Source organism: Chiloscyllium punctatum, chromosome 40 (genome assembly GCF_047496795.1).
Source record: "Chiloscyllium punctatum isolate Juve2018m chromosome 40, sChiPun1.3, whole genome shotgun sequence".
Lineage (NCBI taxonomy): Eukaryota > Metazoa > Chordata > Chondrichthyes > Orectolobiformes > Hemiscylliidae > Chiloscyllium > Chiloscyllium punctatum.
Window position 1 is genome coordinate 38,129,859 of NC_092778.1, and position 27,085 is coordinate 38,156,943.

At 40.6% G+C, this 27,085-nt stretch overlaps 1 protein-coding gene across 17 annotated transcripts in view; it reads left to right on the plus strand.

Moving 5' to 3' along the window:
* Positions 1-27,085, plus strand: part of rbfox1 (RNA binding fox-1 homolog 1) — a 1,745,467-nt gene that overhangs the window by 1,597,174 nt on the left and 121,208 nt on the right. For all 17 annotated transcript variants that reach the window (XM_072559568.1, XM_072559572.1, XM_072559574.1 and 14 more), the window contains one exon: positions 17,884-17,937. In XM_072559568.1, the coding sequence (XP_072415669.1) occupies positions 17,884-17,937 (54 nt within the window). The remainder of the gene's footprint in view (positions 1-17,883; positions 17,938-27,085) is intronic.

Genomic DNA, 27,085 nt, shown 5'->3' on the forward strand with positions numbered 1-27,085 from the left:
CACTATCCACAGTGCAATTCCTCAATTCCCTTGGAGGATGCTTTGGGGGCATGGACCTGCTTTGTGGAGCACACAGGCAACTAGCATTGAAACACTACTGCAGGGACAGGCACTCAGCTCTTAGACTGGACATGGTTATAGCTCAGGGCTGCTTGTTTGCTCACTTAACCAAAAGTGAGGACTGCAGATGCTGGAAACCAGAGTTTAGATCAGAGTGGTGCTGGAAAAGCACAGCAGGTCAGACAGCATTTGAGGAGCAGGAAAATCGATGTTTCGGGCAAAAGCCCTTCCGTCGATTTTCCTGCTCCTTGGATGCTGCCTTACCTGCCGTTTGCTCACTTAGCCCATTTATCTGCAATGCATGTGGGGTGAATGTGCTTAGGCTTCAAATGTTGGTCAGTTTGCACCAGGCCATTGGTGCTCACAAATCTAACATTAACATCTCTGTGATGCAGAGGTTAGCAGCAATGATTTTAAAAATGCTGAGTCCTGCCCAAGAGCATCCATTCACTCGTAAAACTTCCAAGGAGAGGTGTGGCAGGAAAGGTATATCATCTCATTATGTGTCATACATTAGATTAGATTACTTACAGTGTGGAAACAGGCCCTTCGGCCCAACAAGTCCACACCGCCCCACCGAAGCGCAACCCACCCATACCCCTACATTTACCCCTTACCTAACACTACGGGCAATTTAGCATGGCCAATTCACCTGACCTGCACATCTTTGGACTGTGGGAGGAAACTGGAGCACCCGGAGGAAACCCACACAGACACTGGGAGAACGTGCAAACTCCACACAGTCAGTCGCCTGAGGTGGGAATTGAACCCGGGTCTCTGGCGATGTGAGGCAGCAGTGCTAACCACTGTGCCGCCGTGCCACCCACATGTAGGATCATGGACTCTACCTCACAAGATGAAAAATTGAATGATGTGGGTGCAGGATGGGAAGGGAGTCTCTCTTTGGTGAGTTATGTTGGTCACTCATACAGGATGGCACCTTCATCAGGCTGGCAGACATAGTACAAACAGGGCTGGTACACGTGCATTCCCGCTGCTTGGGCAGGTCTGAGAGGGCCCTCGAGTATAGTCTGGATAGAGGAAGCCAATGAGATAACTTGCTGGATGCGGAGGAACTGGGAGCCATGATGTGGCGGTGCTGAGGTGGACAAAGTTAAAATCACACAACACCAGGTTATAGTCCAACAGCTTTATTTGGAAGTACTAGCTTTCAGAGCGCCTCTCCTTCATTGGGTACCACTCTCATCAGAGGATGGGCTGTAAGGGTTTCACTTCCGACTTCTACACTGTCGCCCTGGATCTAGGTCCTCCTGCTATTTCTCATCTACATATTGCCTTTAGGTGATTCCACTCAAAATAATGTATGCTGACAATGTCCAGCTCTGCTTTCCCACTATTTCTCTCACCTTCTCTGCTGCCACTAAGTTGCCAGACTGCTTCCCAACATTCAGTACGAGATGAGCTGAAATTATTTTCAGTATACTGTGAGGATGGCATAAGTTATTGACTTTAGTCTTCACTTTAAACTCCATTCAGTTGCTAACAATCTCTCTTCTCTGCCTGGCAATTGTTTGAATGAGATTATTTATCTACTTGGTATTGTGTTTGACTCCAAAATGAGTGCCATTACTAATGCAACTTTTTTCCCACGTCTGAAATACTGCCCAACTGCAGCCCAGCTTCATTTCATCTGAAAGGGCCGCTCGTGCGTTATTCCTTCTAAACCTAACTATTGCAATACTGTCCTAATCTGACTCCTAGGTTCTATCCTCCATAAACCCAAATCTACGATGTTTGTATGTAGTTTATGCCAAAGTCCTGTTCAGTCCCGACGCCAGTCCTTGTTGACCTACACTGGCTCCTGTTCCCACGACAACTTGATTTTAGAATTCTCATCAATGTTTTCAAATGCTTCCATGATCTGCCCCTTCCTCATTATATACATCACCCTTGTTCTACAATCCTGCAAAATACCCGCTTACTCCACTTTGGGCCTCTTATAAATCGGGAATTTGAATTGTTTGGTCACTAGTGGTTGAGTCTTTTGCCACTGAGTTTTAAAGAACTGTTAAACCTGAACCTCTTTACCTCTCTTGACTCCTTTAGCACGCTCCTTAATAACCTACCTTGTTGAATAAGCTGCTGGTCAAATGTCATAATAGATCATATTTTAAACTGAGTTAGGAATGGAGGGTGTAGGAACACAAATACATGTTGCTATCCTCTGTGTTGGATTGCCACCATAATGGCAACCCCACACCATTTTTGGTCAAGCAGCTCAGGGACAGATCACCTCCTGCAGGCCAGTAGTGGAAGTCAGTTAGACACCATTTTTTTTTAAAGTGTTCTTGTGCCACTTGGCATTTTCAGTCAGTTACCTGAACATCTCAATGTCCAAGGTACAGGTGGAGTCAGGGCGAGAAAGGGAGTGGAATGAAGGTGAGGCCCACTTGGCATGCCTTTGAGGGTTCTGGCCTTCTCCACGAGGGAGCCCTCCAGGATCATTGTAAGGCTACATAGATACTTTAAGAAGTGAAAGTTAGTGGGCAAGGATTATGGCAGATGGATTATAATGTGGGAAAATATGAAATTGTCCATTTTGGCAGGAACAAAGGAAAAGAAGCATATTATCAAAATAGTAAGAGATTTCAGGTCTCTGAGATGCAGAGGGATCTGGGTATGCTAGCACATGAATCACAAAGGGTTAGAATGCAGAGACAGTAAGTAATTGCGAAAGCTATCATTTATCACAAGTGGAATTGAAAATAAAGGTAAGATGATTATGCTTCAGTTATACAGGGTTCTAGTGAGACCACACCTCGAGTACTCGACTGTATTGGATACCATACTGAAGGAAGCATGTAAATATGTTGGAGACTAATACCTGGAAATGGGGGGGGGGGGGGGGGGGGGTGCGTAAGGGTTGTCTGATGAAGAAAGACAGGTCAGGCATGTATCCACTGGAGTTTGGAAGAGGAAGAAGCAAAGTTTTTGAAACATAAGTTCCTGAGGGGTCTGGACAAGTTGGATGTGGAGAGATTGCTTCGTGTTGTGGGAGAATCTGGAATCACTGTTTCAAAATCAAAGGTTGCAGGTTTTAAACCGAGATGAGGCAACCAAAAAAAAAACACTTTTTGTCTGAGAACCGTGACTTTGGACTACTCCTCTCAAAATGATAGTGGAAGCAGAACCTTTGAATACTTTACAAGCAGAGGTAGATGGATTCTTGATCAGCTGGGGGTTGAGCCATTGTCAGGAATAGAAGAGAATGTGGATTTGAGGTTACAGTCAGAAGAGCCATGATCTTTTTGAATGGAGGAGAAGACTCGAGGGTAAAACCAAACCCACCCAAGCTTTTACTTCAGAGGCTCGGTGCTCAGATCAGCAGCTCCCACCTCTGCCGGTGGGGTTAATGATCGCTGAGCGCCAGAAGGTCTTCCATCGGCCTTCCAATATTTGGTACCAGATTGGACGATGAGCCCATTCCCCGGTCTTTATTTGCCTGCAACATTAAAATTATTGCAGATCTGGGAGTTAGGGGCATCAGAAAATGTTGTTCAGGACCATGAGCTGTTTCCTCAGTTCCTGACCTCTGAGAGATAACCGAGCCCAACCGAAATTAAAAGAATATCTTGCAGAGGATGCACTCAGGCATAGTAATTTGAAGTCACGGTAAACCTAGCAATTATAGTCATAAGACTTGGCAAGACAAACAGCCTTATATGGGTCAGTACAATATTTATTCAGCTAACTCTCCTTTGAATTGGCTTGAAGCACTTTAGAAATTTAAAGGTGCTATATGAATGCGGGTTATTTTTATAGTTAGAGCACTGACGGAGTAGTTTTTAAAAAGTTTACCATTGACTCGTCTTTAACATGTAAGTTAGTCTGATGGGATTTTGCTTTGTATAGATAGACCCCAAAGATGAGCATTTGTAAGCAGACAGGAAGTTTAGTTTATAAAATAAGACAAGGTTATGGCCATCCCAATCTGAACAGTTTCAAAATAAGGTGAAGAAAATGCTGTTCTGAATTTCCTTTACTTTTCACTCATCTAACTTGAAGAGCACTAACATATCTCTCTGTAGATGAAATGATTCCGTATTGAACTGTTGAACCTTCAAACATTGCAAGTGTGATTTTTAGTGATTTCTAAATTTGCATTGAAATTAGTAATCAATTTTTATGCTTGCATTATGCTTTGTCATCTAATCCAAATGATTTTCTTCTGATATTGTAACTGGAATCTTGATGATTTATTCATCATTGATTGGAATTTACTGGCATTGACAGTTATTACAAGTTGATTGATATTGATACTGGTAGTAGTGTAAACGTGGTGTCAGCTTCATGAGTAAGTGTTTACTGCTTTCTTTTGTTCATAACCATATGGTGTTGAGATGTAAATCATTTCAAAATACTTAATTGTGTCACTGGCTTGTCACATTTTTGCAATGTAAATGATGGATGAGTTCTTCTCTTTCACTATTAAGGGAAAAAGTTTGCAAAATACTTCTTTGTGAAGACAGTGGCCTCCACTTTGAAGGATTTGTTGGTCCCCAACCAATACGCCATTCAAAATCTGGCAAGCTCATTGTGGAGAACAATGAAGTATCCAATTGTGCAAGTGCCGGCTGTTTTTTACGAGTTACATATCAGGGCTAGAATCTCTGTCTGCCAAATGTAATGGAGGGATTCCAGGGGACTTCCCACAATCAAGTCTCTCTGCCCATTTTCATCTGGATGGGAGTGTGGGCAGGGCAACTTTACCCTGGAAGCAGTTGAGCATTAGAGTTTCATGAAGGCATAGGCAGACACTTGTGTTAGTGTTATGCCAGAGATGACTCTCCTCCTCAACTTGAAGAGGCTAAATGGGTCAGTGCTGGAGAGAACAATTGGTTGCAATCCTAGCATAGTTCCTCAGATCAGGATACAAGGAATTTCAGGTTAATACCTTTCATGATTGCAGCACATGTCATCCTGTGAGCTAATAAAGCTGGTACCCAAGAATGTCAAATGATCTATATGGACTTCAGTAAGGCTTTCGACAAGGTTCCCCATGGGAGACTGATTAGCAAGGTTAGATCTCATGGAATACAGGGAGAACTACCCATTTGGATACAGAACTGGCTCAAAGGTAGATGATGGAGGGTGGTGGTGGAGGGTTGTTTTTCACACTGGAGGCCTGAGACCAGTGGAGTGCCACAAGGATCAGTGCTGGGTCCTCTACTTTTTGTCATTTACATAAATGATTTGGATGCGAGCATAAGAGGTACAGTTAGTAAGTTTGCAGATGACACCAAAATTGGAGGGGTAATGGGCAGCAAAGAGGGTTACCTCCGATTACAACAGGATCTTGACCAGATGGGCCAATGGGCTGAGAAGTGGCAGATGGGGTTTAATTCAGATAAATGCAAGGTACTGCATTTTGGGAAAGCAAATCTTAGCAGGACTTAATGGTAAGGTCCTAGGGAGTTCTGCTGAACAAAGAGACCTTGGAGTGCAGGTTCATAGCTCCTTGAAAGTGGAGTCGCAGGTAGATAAGATAGTGAAGAAAGCATTTGGTATGCTTTCCTTTATTGGTCAGAGTATTGAGTACAGGAGTTGGGAGGTCATGTTGCAGCTGCACAGGACGTTGGTTAGGCCACTGTTGGGATATTGCGTGCAATTCTGGTCTCCTTCCTATCAGAAAGATGTTGTGAAACATGAAAGGCTTTAGATAAGATTTACAAGGATGTTGCCAGGGTTGGAAGATTTGAGCTATAGGGAGAGGCTGAACAGGCTGGGACTGTTTTCCCTGGAGTGTTGGAGGCTGAGGGGTGACCTTATAGAGTTTTACAAAATTATGAGGGGCATGGATAGGGTAAATAGGCAACGTCTTTTCCCTGGGTTTGGGGAGTCCCGAACTAGAGGGCATAGGTTTAGGGTGAGAAAGGAAAGATATGAAAGAGACCTAAGATGCAACTTTTTCACACAGAGGGAGGTACGTGTATGGAATGAGCTGCCAGAGGAAGTGGTGGAGGCTAGTGCAATTGCAACATTTAAGAGGCATTTGGATGCGTATATGAATAGGAAGGGTTTATAGGGATATGGGCTGGGTGCTGGCAGGGGGGACGAGGTTGAGTTGGGATACCTGGTCGGCGTGGACGGACTGGACCAAAGGGTCTGTTTCAATGCTGTACATCTCTATGACTGCATTTATTTATTTATTTATTTATTTATTTATTGATCAGTAACCAAATATAAATTAACAAAACTGTGTCCTCCCAATTCCAAGTAATGCAACAGAAACATAGCAAAATCTTAAAATAAGATCTATGATGTTAATAATGAGATGTTCATTAAATCCCTAAAGTGCAGATGGAGGCCATTTGTCCCATCAAGTCTATACTGACCCCCCAAGACCCACATGCCCATAACCCTGCTTTTACCATGGCTAATCCACCTAGCTTCCACATTCCTGAACTGTGGGCAAAGTAGCATGTCCAATTTATTTAACATGCGCATCTTTGGACTGTGGGAGGAAACCCATGCAGAAACATGGAGAACATGCAAAGTCCACAGAGACCGTAACCTGAAGTCCCTGGTGCTGTGAGGCAGCATTGCGAACCACTGAGACGCCCACAGTGTTGGTTCATTTGTATTAAATATCTAGTGGCAACTTGATTTATGATTAAAAGAATATGTTGCAGAGCATGCCTTCTGGCATGGTAATTTGAAGTAAGGGTAAGCCTAGCAAATACATTCATAAACTTGGCAAGACTAACAGCCTGAATATGAGGCCAAGTGTGGACATTGCAATATACGTGATAAAGGATTACTAAAGTTTATCAACAATAAAAGAAACAAAGACTCAAGTGATGTCTGAATCATGGGCTAGCAAAGATTCTGACTGGCCTTCTCCAATAGGAACCAATAGTTCCTGCATTTTGCAATAGAAAGGAAAATGTGGACCAAAACTCAGTCCCATTCTAAGCTGGTCTAGGCAGTGGTTCTCACTTGGGAACAATAGTCTTTGCAAAAGCAAGGAAGGATGCACATTATCCAGTGCATTAACGTGTGAATTACATTGGTTTTACTCAGAGACAAATACTCTATTTTCTGAGGAATAGTAACATTTTTGGAAAAAGATCCATTATCTGAACAAGTAGGACATGTTGTAAAAATATTTGGTATTTTGAGATAGAAAACAGCATTGCACTTAGTCCTTACATTGTGGTGACGACACCGTGGCCTGGATTTTTTGATGATCAAATAATCATTTCTGAAATGCAACTGGAAGTTGTTCACTGGGACCCTGCAGAATCCCTATTATAGGAGAATCACAAAAGAGATTGCTTAGAAAATTGAAGATTCCATGAGGCAGTGTGAGCTTTCTGAAAATATTAATGTAATAGAAGAATTCAGAGGGGGTATTTGAAGTTAAGTACACAGTTACTGAAAAAAAGTGAGACTATTAAATAACTGGCCTTGCATAGTGAACTTCACCTCCCCCAGATATCTTACACTGTCCCAGAAGCTTACTGACATGCCCTGATGCCATAGGACATGACACTGCACCTCCCCCTCTCCACTTGCCCTGATACACCACCTTTCATCCACCCCATCCCCACCTCACCCCAAAACCCAAACCCACAATTCTCTCTATCTTCATGACCAGATTTGATACCCCTCCTCTCTAAGCCTGGGACCTAACACCTGCACACACCTTGCTGTGGAGCCAATCTCTCTGGGAGGCAGTGGACTCCATCCCCATTGTGGTTCCTAGACTTGATCCCTGAATTGATGCTGGACCTGAGACTCCTACAGGTACCTTCTGGACCCAACCATCATTTCCCTGCTATGGACCTCACATCCCTTCTCCATCACCGGACCCCGTTCCCAGCGCCCCCATACCCCTTCCCTGGACATGAAATTCCCCAGCCTGACCTATCTGCCCCCTCTCCTGATACCCTATCCAATTGGTAACTACCCATCAGTGCCTACCCCCTACCCACTTGGCAGAATACCTCCGGAATTTACCTTTTGCACATTTGGCACTCTACCTCCAAGCACCGTAACCTCACACTTACTTTAGATGATGAGATTTTATGGTCATGCGTAATCAAGTACAGTGAATAGTGTATGGTGTCACCACATATGACACCATTTTGGTGAGAAAGGTAATGAGGTACAAAGTAGTAAAAGAAACAAAGTTTGAAAAGTTAAGCATTATCCTTATACGATAAGTAAAGAACAAAGTCAAAAGTCATGGGGGGGGGGGGGGGCGTGGTAGCTCAGTGGTTAGCACTGCTACCTCACAGCACCAGGGACCCGAGTTTGATACCCAACTGTCTGTGTGGAGCTTGCACATTCTCCCCACATCTGCGTGGGTTTCCTCTGGGTGCTCCAGTTTCCTCCCACAATTCAAAGATGTGCAGGTTAGGGTTTATTTCGCTAAATTGCCCATAGGTGCATTAATCAGGGTAAACATAGGGTAGGGGAATGGGTCTGGATGTGTTATTCTTCGGAGGGTCTGTGTGGACTTGTTGGGCAAATAGTCGCTTTCCATACTGTAGGGAATTTAATCTTAATAGTTAACATTAAAGTCCTTTCGATTACCCTTTCACAGTTGCTGTTAAAAGACTGTCTATGATGTTGAACCTGCACATTTTAGAATGTGGCAGCAGAATGCCTGAAAAAAGAATGTGGTTTGGCTTCCTTTCACTGTTCCATGTGCTGAGGGGATCTGTCAAAATGGAAGTATGGTTCTGCACTTCTGTAGGAACCCTGAGTGGAAATGTGAACTTTGTCATTCTGTTAAAAGGGCCAAAGTGGTAGTCTATTTATTCCATCCCAATGTTTCTTCAATAATTCCATCATGTTCAATCATAGCCTGATATGTTACACTTCAACACCATATTATGTAAATTTCAGGTTTGGTGTACAAAAAAAAATTAAGTGCAGGGGATGAAAGCCGAAAATACTGAGAAACAAAATCAGAATAATCAGCCTCCATGGAGAGGACCAGACATAGAAAAAAATATAAACAAACAGACCATTCAGCCCTATCAACATGTCAATCAATGACATTGTAGCTAATCTGCTTCTTAGTCTCAACCTACCTTGAGCCTATATCCTTTTATACCCTAGTCAAGCAGAAATGCATCCTTCTCAGATTCAAAGAACAAAGATCAAAGAAAATGTACAGCCCAGGAACAGGCCCTTTGGCCCTCCAAGCCTGAGCTGATCCAAATCCACTGTCTAAATCTGTCATCCAATTCCTAAGCATCTGTATCCCTCTGCTCCCACATATTCATGCATCTGTCCAAACGCATCTTAAATGAATCTATTATGCCTGCCTCTTCTACCTCCGCTGGCAATGCGTTCCAGGCACCCACCACCCTCTGTATAAAGTACTGGCCCCGTATATCTTTTCACCTCTCCCCTTGAAAACGTGACCCCTCATTACTGAATCCTTTGCACTGGGAAAAAGCTTATCTCTATCCACCTTGTCTGTACCCTTCATGATTTTGTAAACCTCAATCAGGTCCCTCCACAATCTCCTTTTTTCTGTTGAAAACAATCCAAATCTACTCAACCTCTCTTCATAGCTAGCACCTTCCATACCAGGCAACATCCTCGTAAACCTTCTCTGCATCCTCTCCAAAGTGTCCACATCCTTTTGATAATGTGGCGACCAGAACTGTACACAATATTCTAAATGCAGCCAAACCAATGCCTTGTACAATTTTAATTTGTCCTGCCAGCTATTATACTCAATACCACGTCTGAGAAGGCAAACATACAATATGCCTTCTTGACCACTCTATCCACCTGTACAGCCACCTTCAGGGTACAATGGACCTGAACTCCCAGATTGCTCTGCTCATCAAATTTTCCCAAGGCCCTTCCATTTAATGTATAATTCACTTTAGAATTAGACTTCCCAAAATGCATCACCTCACATTTGCCCAGATTGAACTCCATCTGCCACTTCTCCGCCCAAATCTCCAGTCTATCTATATCCTCCTGTATTCTTTGATAGTCCCCTATGCTTTCTGCTACTCCACCAATTTTCATGTCATCTGCAAACTTGCTGATCATACCAGCAGTGCCCTCTTCCAGATCATTTACATTCATCACAAACAAGAGTGGCCCGAGCACTGACCCCTGTGGAACACCACTGGTCACCTTTCTCCGTTTCGAGAAACTCCCTTCAACCACTACTCTCTATCTCCTGTTGCTTAATCAGTTCTTTATTCACCTAGCTAGAACACCCTGCACACCATGTGACTTCACTTTCTCCATTAGTCTACCATGGGGAACCTTATCAAACACCTTACTAAAGTCCATGTATGTGACATCTACAGCCCTTCCTTCATTTATCAACTTGGTCACTTCCTCAAAGAACTCTAAGGCCTGATCTCCCCCACACAAAGCCATTCAAATGTATTATTGAACTGGAATTTACTGCTTTTTGTGGAAGAAAGTTCTCACCTTTCCAGCTTTGTTTGCCTAAACAGATATTTCCTAATTTATCCCCTGAATGATCTGGCTTTGGTTTTCAGGTAATGCTCCCTTGTCTCAGACTCGTCACTGGCAGTAAAAGTTCTCTGACTGTCTACCTTATCAATTAGTTACAAATGCTGAAAGCCTCAAGATAACCATCCCTGAGCCTTCTGTTTTCCCAGAAAAAAAAATCTGGATTATGCAGTCATTCCTTTTAATGAAACCCTTGAAGTTCTTATAATGCAGCAATTAATTTGTGCTGCAGTTTTTCCCAAGGTCAATAAATCTTTTCTAACTTCTCTACTCAAATCTTCACACAGCACTGCAGGTGCGGTCTAACCAAGGCTTTGTGCACCTGTGAAAATATATCTTCCACTCTACCTTCTTGCCCTTAAGTCATCAAGGCTAATATTTGCCCCAAGTAAAAACAGAAATTGCTGTAGAAACTCAACCGGTCAAGCAGCATGTTTGGGGGGACAAAAAGCAGAGTTAACATTTCATCAGATTATGTTTTGTGTGTGAATGTGTACTTCAGCATTACATGAAAGCCAAAATATTTTCGAATTTCCACTCTTCATAATTTTTCACAATTTACATAACACTCAGATATAATAATTTTTGTCCAGAATTGATGACAATATACTCATTGGATTGAAATCCATTTGCCTATTCAGTTAGTCCATTAGTGCTCCTTTCTACATGACTCATTATACCAACAATTCTTGTGACATCAACAAACTTGGATAAATGATTCTGAAAACAGAAAATATTGGTGATCACAGTGGGTCGAGAGAGAGCAAGCTAACATTTCACGTTTAGCTGACTTTTGGTTCTCTATTGTGTTATTTAAGTTATTAATAAATATGATGAATATTTCAAATGCAGCATAGAACTTTATGGGATACTACTAATTTCTATATCTCCTCATCAGCTCACCAATTTGTCTGGCCATGAGCTTTAAGTTTGGGGAACTTCATATAAACTGTCTACAATGACATCCATCTATCCACCATGTTCACTGCTTCTTCAAGAAATTCCACAAGATTATTAGATTTAACTTACTCCCTCTAACCAAATTTCACAAAGTTCTCAGTTACCTTGTTTGTAAATATAGATTTCAGGAACTTGTTTACAACAGATGCTAACAATCTTTAATTTCTTTCTCTCTTCCTCACTTTTCTTAAATAACAGAGTTAAATGCGCAATTTTCCAAACTAAAGTGGTAGATCCTGAATTGAGAGCACCAGAAAATTATGGCTAAATCATCTGCAATTTCCTCAACAACTTCTTTGAACATTTTATCTTGAGAGCCATCAGCTCCTGGGGATTTAGCAATCTTTCATGCCATTATTTGTCAAATACCTTTTCTTTGCTAAGTTTTAGTTCAGTGATTTTTAGATCTTGATTTCTATTAGCTTTCCTTAAATTTCAGGAATATTTCCTCTTCCTCCACAGTGAAGGTTCATTCATAATTATTCAGCAAGTCTGCAATTTCCTTATTTACACTGACGTTTATGCGTCTATCTGTTTTATTAAAGGAACCCCATTGAGTCTTGATTCTCTTTTTCTTAAAATATAGCTATAAAACCTTCTTATGATAATCTTGAGACAGGTTAGTTCTATAATTCTTTATCAGAATAGTGTTTAAAAAAAAACCAGCCTCAAATATCACCTTGTCTGGTATTTCTTCAGATGTTGACTGACTTCTTGAGTGTGATTTTAACTTATTAAAGGTGACATTAACTGGATGGTTCTCCCACTGACATTTTCACAGAAAACTGCCATTTGGCAGCAAGTACATAGCTTGTTTTGGGCAGTAGACTTCTTTTCATATGCAGTGAGATTCTGCAACATATGTAGATCCTGGATAGGTATTCAAACTGAAATTGGTTGGAGCTTGTGTTGTGCCCTTTTACTGGTGATACAACTGAAGAACTGGAAAAAAAAAGGTGATTTGTAATTATTTTTGTCGGGTGAGCAGTCGAAGGAGTAATCATCCATGTCCCACAAATCTAGCCCTATTGTCTGTAATTGTCAACATGTGAAATTTCTTTGCTGCTGGCCTGAATCTGACAAGCTGCTTGGAAGGTTCACTTTGGGCAGTCAGTCGCCAGTTCTGTTTCAATGAACCTAAGAATTGTTGCAGCCAGTTTGGTGCCATTAGGGCAGGTAGCCAGCTGGTTTTGTAATATACTAAATCAACCTTGCTGTATCTGTCAAATTCATGCTGAGAATCTTATCTGTCCAAATCCCTTCGATAATAAGATTGCAAAACATTGTGCAAGTCAAAAAAAAAGGATATACTTAGAATTGTGTTCAAGTTTTGCAAAGCTCAGAGTATTTATATGGAAGAAAGTGAAACAATATTCTGCGGATTTGTTCAGTAGTTATAGATTTAGGCAGATGAATTCAGAGATATTTTAAGCTGCTCAGCAAGCCTTGCTCCATTACTTGATTGCAATGGTTTCAAAAACAAAAGAAATGTAAAGAAGGATAGATTCACTTCATGCCATTTTCTGTTTTGATCAGAAAAAGAAGGCTTAACAGTTTTGTTAACACGAGATATTGCCCTCTAACCCCAGGTAAATAATATGCACCTTGGCGAGTTTGACTGTATATTTCTCTTCTATCTACGTGTCACATTGGGGCATTTTAGTTGTTGTGGGCTCACAGAGAACCACACACGTCTCGCATGATTAACCCACACAGTTATGGGCCAACACAAAGCTTATAGACAAGACAAAGTAAAGTTTAATTGCTATTATTTTCATGATAAATGAAGTCTTCTCCACATCAGCTCTGGGAAGTTAGATGATCCAGCTATCAGGAAGGGAGTAGGAAGCTGATGAAAAATGAGGCAACCTTTCAGCTGTGAACATCGATCTGAATCTCAGAGGATTTTTCTTGGACAAATTGAGAGACCATTAGTGTAACTTAAAGTCTGAGAGAAATCTGTCAGATCACTGATGGCAATAGCAGCAGCATATGAAATATATTTAAATAGCTCATATGAGAATCTGTGCTGGGCAAATTAATCAATGGTGCTCCCAGATGGCAGAAGCTTTAATAAAATTCATGGGGCAAGAGAATGGGGCTTAAGGAAACCTTTCCCAACTTTCTCTATGATTAGGTTCATTATTTATGTCGTGACAGAGATGCGGAAAATAAAAGGCATTCCATAGGAATGAAATTGAGGCTGCAGTACAAGTTAGGAAAACCTGTCAGGTTGAAAATGCGGACCTCCAAATTATTCTCATTAATGTGCATAAAGTCTGCAATGGACTTTTAAAAGGGAAAAAAAGATATGATTGGTAGAGCTGGGAATTTTAATGTTCCACTGCATATCCAGCTTGTGGCATGGTCACTATGCATGCAGATAATAATGGAGCCAATATCAGGAGTTTTCTGTTATATCAGTGAAGCTATTAACTTACTCCTCCCTATCTGGCAGAAAAAATTCTTTAAAATTAATCATTTAATTTCCATATATCAAATTTCTGGTCCTTCAGCAAGCTTTAAATGTGCAATGTTGGATTTATGATCTCAGACAATGTGCTATATTGTATTAGGATTGGTAGATAATTAATGCTCCAAAGTCTGTTGCAACAGGCAAACCATCAGGATGTGCCATTTGTTGGATTTGCCCTTGCCACAGTTCGTTCCAATAATACCTTTCAGCGCATTTGTGTCCAGTTGTTATTGGTTGAGTGAGGGAAAACCAAGTATCTGAGACCTGAGTGAGCAATCAGACCAAAGATTGTGAAATAAACCATGCAGAGACAGAGAAGGAAACGTTCGGTATATTGGGCGAATCAGTAAGGTCTGGGTGTTTGTCCACGAGGTGAGTGCATAGAGTCATAAGAATTCCTAGTTGTATAAGCCTGACTTTTATGAGGACCTGCCTAGTCTGGGAATATGGACTGCGTTACAAATCAAAAGGTGACTCCACCTACAGACGGGCAGGAGACCTTTATTGGCACTACGTCTAAATGTTTAAAAAAAGGAAGATAATTCTCCCTCAAGCACTCATTCCTCAAATGTCCTCACCACCTGCACACTGCCCTTGCTCATTCATGCCAACCCAAAGTATCTCACGCCCTGTAAACACACCCCTGGTCCTCCTTGTCTTCCATGCCATAGTCTGCCCTGTAATTTCCCCCCCACCCATAACCCCTCATATCTTCCATGCTTTCATATGTCCATCTATCCCAGAGATGGTCCTTTATAGCCCCATGAAGAAAGTGAGGACTGCAGATGCTGGAGATCAGAGCTGAAAATGTGTTGCTGGAAAAGCGCAGCAGGTCAGGCAGCATCCTGCTCCTGCTCCTTGGATGCTGCCTGACCTGCTGCGCTTTTCCAGCAACACATGTTCAGCTCTTTATAGCCCCATGTCAACTTATGCCAATCACTTCAAACCCTTTGCCCTTAGATCTACCATGCCAATTCCTCCAATATCCACAATGAACTGACCTCAGCACCCATGCAGAAATTAGGTAATATAAAGTTCAATAAAGTAAATTCTAAGTTTTATCATACCATATGGAAAAAAACACTATTACATAAGAAAGAAATGCTATTTTTATGATCTTTAAATTACCTAAAGCCTTAAAGCAAAGATTATTGAAGTCAAGTACACAATCTTTATAATAACAAGCATTAGAATTCATCGATCAGCATCAAAGCAGCTCTAACCACACTTGCAGCACTCAGTCGAATGGTGAAACGTCAGGTTCCAGAGTGTGGTGCTGGAAAAGCACAGCAGGTTGGGCAGCATCCAAGGAGCAGGAGGATCGACATTGTGTGCATAAGCCCTTCAACAGGATTCCTGACAAAGGACTTATGCCTGAAACATCGATTTTCCTGCTCCTTGAATGCTGCCTGACCTGCTGTGCTTTTTCCAGCACCACACTCTCGACTGTGATCTCCAGCATCTGCAGTCCTCACTTTCTCCCTGTGAAATGTCAGGTACCTGGCTGTGATAATGGATAGTTGTTAAATGAGTCATGCAACAGTCATGAATCATTAGATACCCTAAAACTGAGGTCAAAGGACAATGAAATGGCATGCAATGACATTTTTTTAAGAAAACCTCTAGACAGTTTGCTCAAATACTTCATGGGCAGGACTTTAAGTGGCTTGCCAGTTTGTTAGTACCCTTTCACAATTCACAGAATCCCTACAGTTTGGAAAAAAGCAAATCAGTCCATTGAGTCTACACCTACCCTGTAAAGAGCATCCCACCAAACCTAGCCCTGTACCCTATTCCTGTGTCCCGGCATTTACTATGGCCAATCCATCTAACCTGTACATCTTTGGACTTCAGGAGAAAACTGGAGCACCCGGAGGAAACCCACGCAGACACAGGGAGAATGTGCAAACTCTACACAGACAGTGGCCCGAGGCTGGAATCAAACCCAAGTCCATGGCACTATGAGGCAGCAGTGCTAACCACTGAGCCACTATGCCACCCATTATCCTTGTTACATTTTTGATAGGTTCTGTTGACAGTTGCTTTTGACAATGTTAGCATTTACTTTCTCAGCCTGGTTGATAGTTCTAATTAGCTTGAGAGTTAAAGAATTAATGCACATTTTACATACATGGTTGCTGACTTTGAACAATTCTAAAGGCCACCTGACATTCCTGAAAGGTGTCCCAGGATCAAATCCAAAGGAGTACCTTATCTTTATAAAGAGGTGCACAAGGTAGCTTAAAGAAATCCACATTGCTCAGATTTGCTTCTATCAGATCTTCTCCCTATGTTTTGGAGTATTAGTCCTTGGTTCATAAAAGCCAATGAGCTGAGGAGTGGCAGGTGGAGTTTCATTTAGATAAATGCGAAGGGCTGCATTTTGGGAAAACATATCTTAGCAGGACTTATACTCTTAATGGTAAGGTCCTGGGGAGTGTTGCTGAACAAAGAGACCTTGGAGTGCAGGTTCATAGCTCCTTGAAAGTAGAGTTGCAGGTGTTTGGTATGCTTTCCTTTATTGGTCAGAGTATCGAGTATACGAGTTGGGAGGTCATTTGCGGCTGTACAGGATGTTGGTTCAGCCACTTTTGGAATATTGCATGCAATTCTGCTCTCCTTCCTATCAGAAGCATGTTGTGAAACTTGAAAGGATTTAGAAAAGATTTACAAGAATGTTGCCAAGGTTGGAGGATTTGAGCTATTTGGAGAGGTTGAATAGACTGGAGTGGTTTTCCCTGGAGTGTCGAAGGCTGAGGGGTGACCTTATTGAGGTTTATAAACTCATGAAGGGCATGAGGGATACGATAAATAGACAATGTATTTTCCCTGAGGTAGGGGGAGTCCAGAACTAGAGGGCATAGGTTTAGGGTGAGAGGGGAAAGATATAAAAGAGACCTAAGGGCAACTTTTTCACATAGATGATAGTATGTGTATGGAATGAGCTGCCAGAGGAAGTTGTGGATTTTGAGGGATTGGGCCAAGTGCTGGCAAATGGGACTAGATTAGGTTAGAATATCTGGCTGGCCTGGATGAGTTGGACTGAAGGGTCTGTTTCTGTGCTGTACACCTTTATGACTCTATGACTCTATCTGACCTGATGTTTTAACAGCCAGCCACTTCTGTAAACCATGCAAACACAAATCACAAATCACCACTGTCTAATTTTTGCAAAAATGTTTGTGAGTGTTCCTTATGATACCTACGTTCATCCACCATTTTCATCATGGTCGATATTTTCTCTGCATTTTCATGAAAATTTAGGCCAAATTCAGATATGGAAGGAAAAATAAAGTGAAGCAAGGAACAATTAGCATAAGTGTGAAATGCAAATTTGAAATAAGTATTTTAAAATTGACATTTTTAGAATCTGCAGCAACAATTAGGATGGAAGGAACAAGGCTTCACATTGTAATTGTGAGAATCTTGCATCTTGAACTTTAAAAGACTGAAAGAACCGCAGATTCTGGAAATCAGAAACAAAAACAGAAATTGCTGGAAAAGCTCAACAGGTCTGGCAGCATTGTAGAGAGAAATCAGAATTAGTGTTTTAGTTCTGAGGCCGGGTCACTGACCTGAAATGTTAACGCTGATTTCTCTCCACAGATGGTACCAAACTTACTGAGATTTTCCAGATATTTCTGTTTTTGTTTCTGATCTTGAACAAAAACTTTGTGTTAAAGCAAAGAGCTGCTCTCAACTGAAGCTGATGTGGTATTTGTGCATACATTTCAATGAGGGCTATGAATCTTACATGTAATCTAATGACTGTTATTGCTCTTTTTAGAGTGTAGTACATGTTTCTTCATTGTGTATAGAATGAATAAATCTACCTTTTTTATAAGAGGAGTTCTACTCTCTGCCCACATCGTATAAAGGTTTTTTTCTCCACTCTTTTTTAGGATGGAAATTAAATCCAGTTGTGGGTGCAGTATACAGTCCTGAATTCTATGCAGGTAAGAGAACTCACATTCAATCCTCATCCAAAGTTTTTACTTCAATGTCTTGTCAAATTTGTTAATATCCCAAACAATTGGTTAAAAGGCTGATGACCATCATGTTCATTCCAGGAAAGAAAGGACCAATAATGTCACAGATGAGTTTTAATAATCTCCTTCATCAATATACACAGTACACAACAAATTCTTGTGTTATGATATTTTTGCATAATGCAGTTAAAAATTCAAAATAATTGCAGGTGAAACTTTGACATGTCGCAGTGTTTCTATTTTTTTTATTACAAGAGCAGAAATACCAGAATACTGACAATACTTGTCATAGCTATCTTTTTGATCATAGAAGACAGTTTAACTGTGGGGAATATCTATGTTGTATGCAATCTTTGTAGAGAAATATGTCCTATTTTAATGAGAGAACATTTGAATAAAGCTTCAATGGCTATTGTGGTTTGTGCTTGTTAGCCAGCTTATAATGCCAGGGTATGACTTGACATTTTATTCAGAAATCTGTAAGGCACTCTGAGACATCATCCTGTATGATAAACATTATATCAATGCAAGTTGGTTTTCAATGTTTTACTTATGCACCACAAAGCTTCAGAATTTTGATGAGAGGATTATTACGGTTGCAATTGTGCCAATGATGTGGTTGACCCTTGAAAAAATTGAATGTAGTGCCATTTACTTTGAAAACCAAAAGAACTGCAGATGCTGTAAATCAGGGGAAAAAAAAACAGAAATGACTGGAAAAGCTCAGCAGTTCTGCTAGCATCTGTGGAAAGAAATCAGAGATAAAATTTTGGGTCGAATGACTCTTCCTCAGAACCGTTTATTTTAAAACTGGTACACATTTGTTCAGTTTCAGTCTTCTACCTCTGTAAGAACATTGTCTCAAAATGCACATATTATGTAACATAGAATTATTAAGATGCCCGTGCCTCATTTGGTCAAATATTTGTTAGATGTCCGATAAATTTTCAGCGTTACTTTACTGGGATTCCCAGCAACAAGTGACAGCAGTGATGGAGGGCACTACGCAAGGGAGTGAATGGTAGCTCTTTTAGTACAGTAGTAATGTTCCTACTTCTGAACCAAGCAGACCTGGGTTCAAGTCCCACCAGCTCCAGAGGTAAGAACATTTCTGACCAGGTTGATTAGAAACCTGTATGGGAGCTAACAATTTGGACCTTCCCCCAATAGTTGGCAATGGTGAGGGAGGACAGCTGAAGCAGTTGAACAGACCCTAGCTTGAAAACAAAATGTCTTTGGTAGAAGCAGGGAAATGTGGACTCTCGGAACAGCCCAAGGAGTTTTTCAGTACATTGAAACCCGCAGATTCACGCCATGCAAATACACCAAATAGGTTCTTATTCATCTCTTAAGTTCCCTTAATACTGACAATGATCTGATCTCTGTAGAATAAATAATCTCTTTGCTTTGTGATCTTTGGACTGTTGAGAGTTCAAAACTCCTGTTACATTCTGGTATCAATGTCATTTGACATTTGTGTTTTACATGTTAGCCTCATCCTCCAGCGTGCTAATATTGACCAAGCATTTATCTCACTACTTCTTGTTTTGTTTGTTTGTTCCAACCATAATAAACAGATATTTCCTTACCTTAGTTTTTAAACATTCAAAAGCTCTGAATCTGTGTGCTCAACCATACCAGCAATCAACTTGCACAATTCAAACTACTGACTCTAACTTAATTCTCTCAGTGGGGCTGGACATCTGTTTTATATTTCATACAATTTTGCTCGCTATTAAAACCCTGCAAATTTGCATAAGGTTCTGAATATTCTGGATTTGTTGATCTCTATTGCAATTTATATTGTTTAATTTGAAATTGAGATAAAGTATTTGGGTCTAGCTACAGGACATGTGAAGCTGATCTGTTAATGTTACACATAAATATTGTAGCAAGTTCTATTTGTCAGTGATGTTGCTGATTGCGGGATTTGTGCGATGGTAATCTGAGCTATTTTACAAACAGTTCAAAGCCCTCTGCCTGCAGGCTGTAGAAGCACTGGAGAGGGTCCAGAGAAGATTTACAAGGATGATAGTAGAAATATCAGGAAAGGACTGACAGTCTGGGTCTCTTTTTTTTCTCCAAGATATAAGGCTGCAGGGTGACCTACTAAAAATATTTAAATTTATGGAAGGCTTTAACAAGTGGATACAGAGATTGGTTCCTCTTGTGAAAAGGATAAATAGAGGTCGTCAGTGTAAGATAGTCACCAAGAAATCCAATAAAGGATTCAGGAGAAATGTATTTTCAGGAAAGCTAGTGAGAAGTGGAACTTGCCTCCACAGGTAGTAGTGGCTGAGGAGAATGTTCTAGATCCCTTAAAGGGGAAGTTCAGCAAACATTTGAGGGCGAAGGAAGCAGAATGTGTACAACAATAGATTTATGTGAGGAAAGATGAAGGAGGCTGAAGTGGAACATAAACACCACCATGAACTGTTCAGAATCATAGAATTGGAGCAGCTGAAAAGAGGACCACTCTGCCTATTTCCTCCGTACTGGCTCTTTGAAGCACCAATTCACCTCCCCTCCTTTTCGCCTGCAATTCTTTTTAATCTATGGATAACTTGCTTTTGAAAACTTCAAATGACCATGCCTCTGCCACACTCTCAGACAGTGCTTTCTCAATCCTTGCAACTCACTGTGTGAAGAGACTTTTCCTTCTGTTTCTTTCGTGAATTACTTCAAATCTGTGACCTCTGTTTCTGAATTCTTCCACTGGGGGATCAGTTTTTCCCCTGTCGTCTTTTCCCAGGTTCATCATGTTTTTGAATTATATCAATCAAATCTCTTCGCAACCTTCTCCTCTCCAGGGGAATGGTCTCAACCTTGCTAATCGTTCGACAGAACTGAAGTTCCTCAGCATTCTCAAAAACGCTTAATGCACCCTCACTAATGTCTGCACATTCTTCCTGAAATGTGGTGTCCAGAACCATATTACAAAGCGGTATTTTGTAATATAACATCTATCCACTCCTGATAAAGCCCAGAATGCCATATATTAAATTAACTGCTCACTTGACCTGTTTTGCCACCTTCAGTGAGTTCTAAACAATCCAGGCTCTCTGCTCCTGTATCCCCTTTAGAATTGTACCTTTATTTTATGTTGTCTCTGTGTTTTTCCTCCCAAAATGAACTATTTCATACATCTCTGCATTAAATTTCATCCACAACTTGTTCAACTATTCTGCCAAACTGTCCACATCCTTGAGAAATGTCACACTATACTCCTTATGGTTCATAATACCTTCAGGTTCTTTAATGACCTGCAGATATTGAAATCAAACATCAAACACCAAGATTATATTATCATTAATATATAGAGAAAGAACAATGATCAAAGGATGATTGTTGGGACTTAGAATATAAACCTTCCTCCTGTCCGAAAAACAGCCATTCATCACAACTCTGTTTCCTGTTGTGTAACCGAATTTGTGTCCATGTTGCTATTGACCCTTTTATTCCATGATTTCAAACTTTCCTCACCAGTTTGATTTGTGGCATTTCATGAAATGTCTTTTGAAAGTCTCTGTACACCATACCAACAGCATTACCTTCAGTTAGTAGGTTAATAATGCACTGAGAGCAACATCAAAAGTTTGGAAAGGAACCAAAACGGAAATGAAAGCAATTGGAGTGTATGCAGAGACACTGGCAGCCAATATTTCAGATTGTCTAAGGATGTCCTTTACAGACATGTAAATGGCAAAAGAGTGGTACGGGGAGGAGTTGTGAACATTAGGGACTGAAAAAAGGGGTTTACACATGGAGGCAAGGGTCATGACTGACGTATTGAATAACTGTTTCTTACCTGTCTTTACCAAGGAAGTGAGGAAAGAGATGGAAAGAGCTGAGATTTGACTTGCTGCACGAGCTTCCTGGCCTCTTGCACAGTGATCCTAATGAGTTTCACAGTAATTGTAACCTGCTGCACACTTATCCCAGTTGGGTTATGTGGCTTGATCCTGTACCAAGAAACCTATGTAATTCTATGTAATTAACTACCTTCTCCTCATCAGGTCAGAATTATAGCTGTTAGCTGGTGATTTCAGTGTTCAGTTTTTATCACAATCCTTCAGATAATGAATCAAGCTGTCCCACATGTGACAAAACATTCAGGCTTCGGCTGAGCAGCGGCAAGTAACATTGATGTCACCACAAGTACCAAACAATGACTGTCTTCAACCAGAGAAAATTTACCTCCTTCCCTTGACAGTCAACAAATTGTTACATTCTACACTATTTTCCAGAAGCCTAATTGGACCAATTGTATGAATACTCTGATTTTTTTTTTTAAAAACTAGGTAGGATGTTGAATATTTTTTGATGAGTGATGTACCTAACTTTCCAAATCATTTCACTGCATACCAGGAAGGTGATGGAATACTTGCACTTGCCTGGGTGATTTAACTCCAACAACTTGCAAAAAGCTCAGCACTATTCAGCAAAATCAGTTGATAGGCACTTGAAACATTCCTAAACATGCTTTAAACCTTCAGTGTTATCACTGTGAACTAATCTGGCAACAGAGCATAGTCTCTTCCAGCTGCTCTGCAGTAACTCACAAAGTTTCCCTGAGCAGGCTGGGGCTGTTTTCCCTGGAGCGTCGGAGGCTGAGGGGTGACCTTGTAGAGTTTATAAATTCGTGAGGGGCATGGATGGAGTAAATAGATAAGGTCTTTTCCCTGGGTTACAGGAGTCCAAACCATGAGGGCATAGGTTTAGGGTGAGAGGAGAAAGATTTAAACGGGACCTCAGGGGTAACTATTTCACACAAAGGGTGGTGCATGTTTGGAACGAGCTGCCAGAGGAGGTGGTGGAGGCTGGTACAACTCAAATATTTAAAATGCATTTGCATGGGTATATGAATAGGAAGGGTTTTGGAGGGATATGGGCCAAGTGCTGGCAAATGGGACTAGATTAATTTCAGATATTTGGTTGGCATGGTGGAGTTGGAAAGAAATCTGTTTCTGTGCTGTACATCTCTATGACTCTAAATGCATGTCCCAAACCTGTAACCTAGATCTGGAAGGACAAGGGAAGAAAGCTCTTAGGAACACCACTCTAATCACTCAACATCCCTGTTTGGAAATGTATTGTCATGTCATCTTTGTTGCTGGGACAAATTCATGCAATTCTACCTCTCAGCATTGAGGGAGTGCATTCACCACATATAGTTTAAGTGGTGCATTCATCTGAGAAGATAGTTCACCACTATCTACTCATGGGCATTGCAGGTACTGCCAACACTATTTATCTTGTGAATGAAAATAGTTTTAGTTGTTTGTACTCTTCCATCAAGTAACAATTCAACAATTTATCAGTCATCATGATTGGAAGCGCAATAACTGGATGGTTAAAAATGGGTTAATCCCTGCAATTTGAATAAATAAAAATCTACAACAAATATAATAGAGCCTTTTTGCTGAAAAGAAGTGAGACATGGCAGTCGATCGGCATTTGAAAGTCTAATTTTAAGTGCCTGAGTAAATCAAGTGGAATACCATATACAATCTTCTGAGTCCTGCCTGAATCATTATTGTTTGCTGCACTCTGTATAACATTAGGAGGAAAGCTTTCAGTTTCTGAAATTTGAAGACCATGATGATAGGGAGAATATGGAAGGACCATTTTCCCAACAACATGAGAAGTGTGGACATGAAAGTGAGGACACGGAAAGTGATAGAGAACAGCCAGGGACTGAGGGAATGGTTGATGGCCCAGTGCTTTCAGTAACAAAGAATGACTCAGCAAACAAATGTACTTCACACTTGTTTGTTCTCCACCCACGTTCTCAAAATGTTGATGAGTACTGATGAATGGCTTGGCCAAGTGCCATGTATAAGCAAAGCAACAAAGAAGAGATGGCAATAACTTTTGGTTTTGACAAGGCTAATGGTGAAGTGACATAAGAAGTCAGGTGCGTTGAATTGACAATTAAATCCTTATCAATGTCATTGTACTCTCTTGCCCATGATCCTCTTAACCTTTCCACATCCTCAGAGATTGTATTACCCTTAATCAACCTGGAACATACCTTCGTAATTTTCCACCTCTGGATATCCTGAACATTCAAGCCTATTGTGTTAGTGCTTGGAACCCCTTCCATTCTGATCCTTTCTGTCTGGATCCTTTTCAGCTCTTAACAGCCCAATATCAGATTTGCATTCAAACACAGTCCATTTTTTCCTGACACATAGAGTTAACAATAAAAAATAAAATGGGGGCTCCTATGCATCACTAGGTAAATGAGACTCTTGTTTGTCTTCTCTTTATGAAAATGTGTTATTTGATTATGTAGTTTCAAAGGGTAAATAAGTTGCATGACAGTAAGAAAAATGATTATAGTTTGTGCCTGAGATTAAGTGATATCCCTTTGATATTACAATAAACTGCAGTTTTTTTTCTGTTAACTATTTGCATTGTTGAACATTTTTCTTCCCTAATGAGGATATTAATATTTCCCCGGGTGTCAGTGTTCTTGCTCAGTAATGTGATAACTACCTGCAGTGATGATAAAACTGATATCTATCAACCGGCAGGTAGTTGGTATATAATTGGCATCATTCTGTGACACGTTCAAGAACTGCTGGAAACAATTCCACTGCGTTATTGATGTTATGGTGGAAACTTAAAGAGGAAAAAAATTAGATATTGAAATTTAAATGCTGAATGCTCACAATAGATATAACACCAGTATGAAAGTTGGGAAGAGCAACCTTATGCAAAGCAGAATTTTGCATTTGAGATTTTGGTGCAGAGGTGAGAGTGGGATGGAGGCAGACTGGCATGAAATTTCCTGCCGCAGTCCTGATAGCTATTTTCCTGCAGTCAGATCATGCAAGGAACCTGGTTACAAGACTGGAATCATGATTACACAATCAAATGCCAATTAAAGCCATTTAGGTTGATTGTAATTTTCCAGTCGGCTTGCTGGTCCCCACCACTTCGTGAGTATGGCCAATGCCCGTCAGGCTGGGGCGAGCACTTAACGACCACACTGAGTGTTCTCCCCAGCCGCACACAACCACTGCACTTACTCAACCAAACCTTTGAAGGAACAGAGTAATAGTCACCATTTTTAATATTAAACATATCAAAACCTCTGAGAGGGCACCCCTCTCAACTTCCCCTAAAATGTACATTGCAGCTTTGCCTGTGCTAGCGGGTCTTCTCTTGTAGAGAACCCTTCACAAGGATGGTAACCATGCTGTCTGGACACAGATTAGCTGACCTTGTAAATATCCTCCTGTTGCATTACCTGCATTGGATCCAGAAGTTATGGTGCCAATGCTAAACGAAAAATCCCTGTCCTCTGGTGTCTGGGTTCTCTTCACGAGTGTCCAAGGCATATGCAACAAGCTTGTCTCCCTCATCTTCTCACTAACAAATTAAAAGTAGCAGTCTATTACTTAAGCATATTGCATTTAGTTATCCTACTTTCTCCTTATTTTTTGGAGCTTCTGATTCATGAAATCCAACACTTCTATTCTGTGACTAATTAACTGACAGTGATGCTCATCTGAGCTGACACTTTGAGCTGACATAAGGCTCTTGACTATTGAGGTTATCCTCGTTGAGTCATTAAAAATACCTACATTCATACTCATGTACTGAACAGGCAGCATTAATGAAGCTGAAATTTTGATTTCATTTTCTTCCTCCTATCCCATTGGCTTCAATGGCAGCAAGTCTCTAAATCACTAACAATTTAGATAAGTTAACACAGTACAGATTAGCTATACAACTGGAGGCTTTTCTTGGCTGTATAAAACAAATAACAGGGGAAAGTGAGGACTGCAGATGCTGGAGATCAGAGCTGAAAAATGTATTGCTGGAAAAGCACAGCAGGTCAGGCAGCATCCAAGGAGCAGGAGAATCGACATTTCAGGCATAAGCCCTTCTTCAGGCCCGAAATGTCGATTCTCCTGCTCCTTGGATGATGCCTGACCTGCTGCGCTTTTCCAACAACACATTTTTCAGCTAAAACAAACAACAGGGGTTATGCCCTTCACTTTCCATATGAAGTGGATTGCCTTCCTTTAATGCTTCAAATCCCAAAGATGTCCCTCATACTCATTGCTTTTATATGTGTTTGCACTTCTGTGGTCTTTATTATTTAGTATCTTACAAAACAGTCCATTCACCTGCTGTGTTCTTGAGGAAGCATTCAAAATTTATTTCTAAAGTGCCATTAATAGCTTTTAGCTACATATTCCCAGTTTAGAAAATTATTTTGCATATATTTAAAATATGTTGCCTTATGATTTACTAAAGAGCTTTTCAACTCAGTTAAATAATGAAAAGTTTAGCTGCGTGCAAAAAGAAAGGTGATATGTCTGATGAGAAACTGTTGATTTAAGGCACCTTTAATCTTCATAAATAAGTAAAAAACAGAAGGTTATATAAAGCTGTCAGGATAGCACTGATAAATGGCGATTTCAACAGTTCTCAATTGCTGGTGAAGACACATGCTGCAAGGCTTAAACACATTGTACATCATAACTGCCAACTCATTTTTGTGATTAAATATTCAGTCATAACAGCCTGTATAGCTGTAAAGCTTAACAAGATTCCTGTGATGCACTGCCTGAAAATACATAACTCACTGTCTAGGACATAGAACTCCCCATGCGACAGAAAGAGCAAAAGTGGGGAAAGACAGAAAACTGGAAATGGATGGAATGATTCAAAACTATATGATGGGCAGAGGAATGGGGTAATGAAATATAGGTTTACAATATGGTGACATCTTGTCAACTCCTACAAGACAATTAAGTCAAAATTGAAAAATAATTATCAAACTTAACATGAAAACCTATTTGAACACGGGGGTTCCTTGATCACAGCGACTTTGAAGGGAATTTTAACTAGTTTGTTTTATCTTATTGTAACCTAGGAACCTTTAAGGCTGTAAAAGGAAAGTTGAATAGTTAATGCATTAACAAAAAAAAGTCTGTGTACATCCCACTAATGACGTCAAAATTATCAACAGGATTTTTAAAAATGGTTTGCTTGAAAGTACATGCTCTTCTGAGAAAGATACCTGTCTTTTATTATTGCCATCTCTCCCCAACAACACCCCAAAATGCATTCCTGAAACTCTGTTACTCTTAAC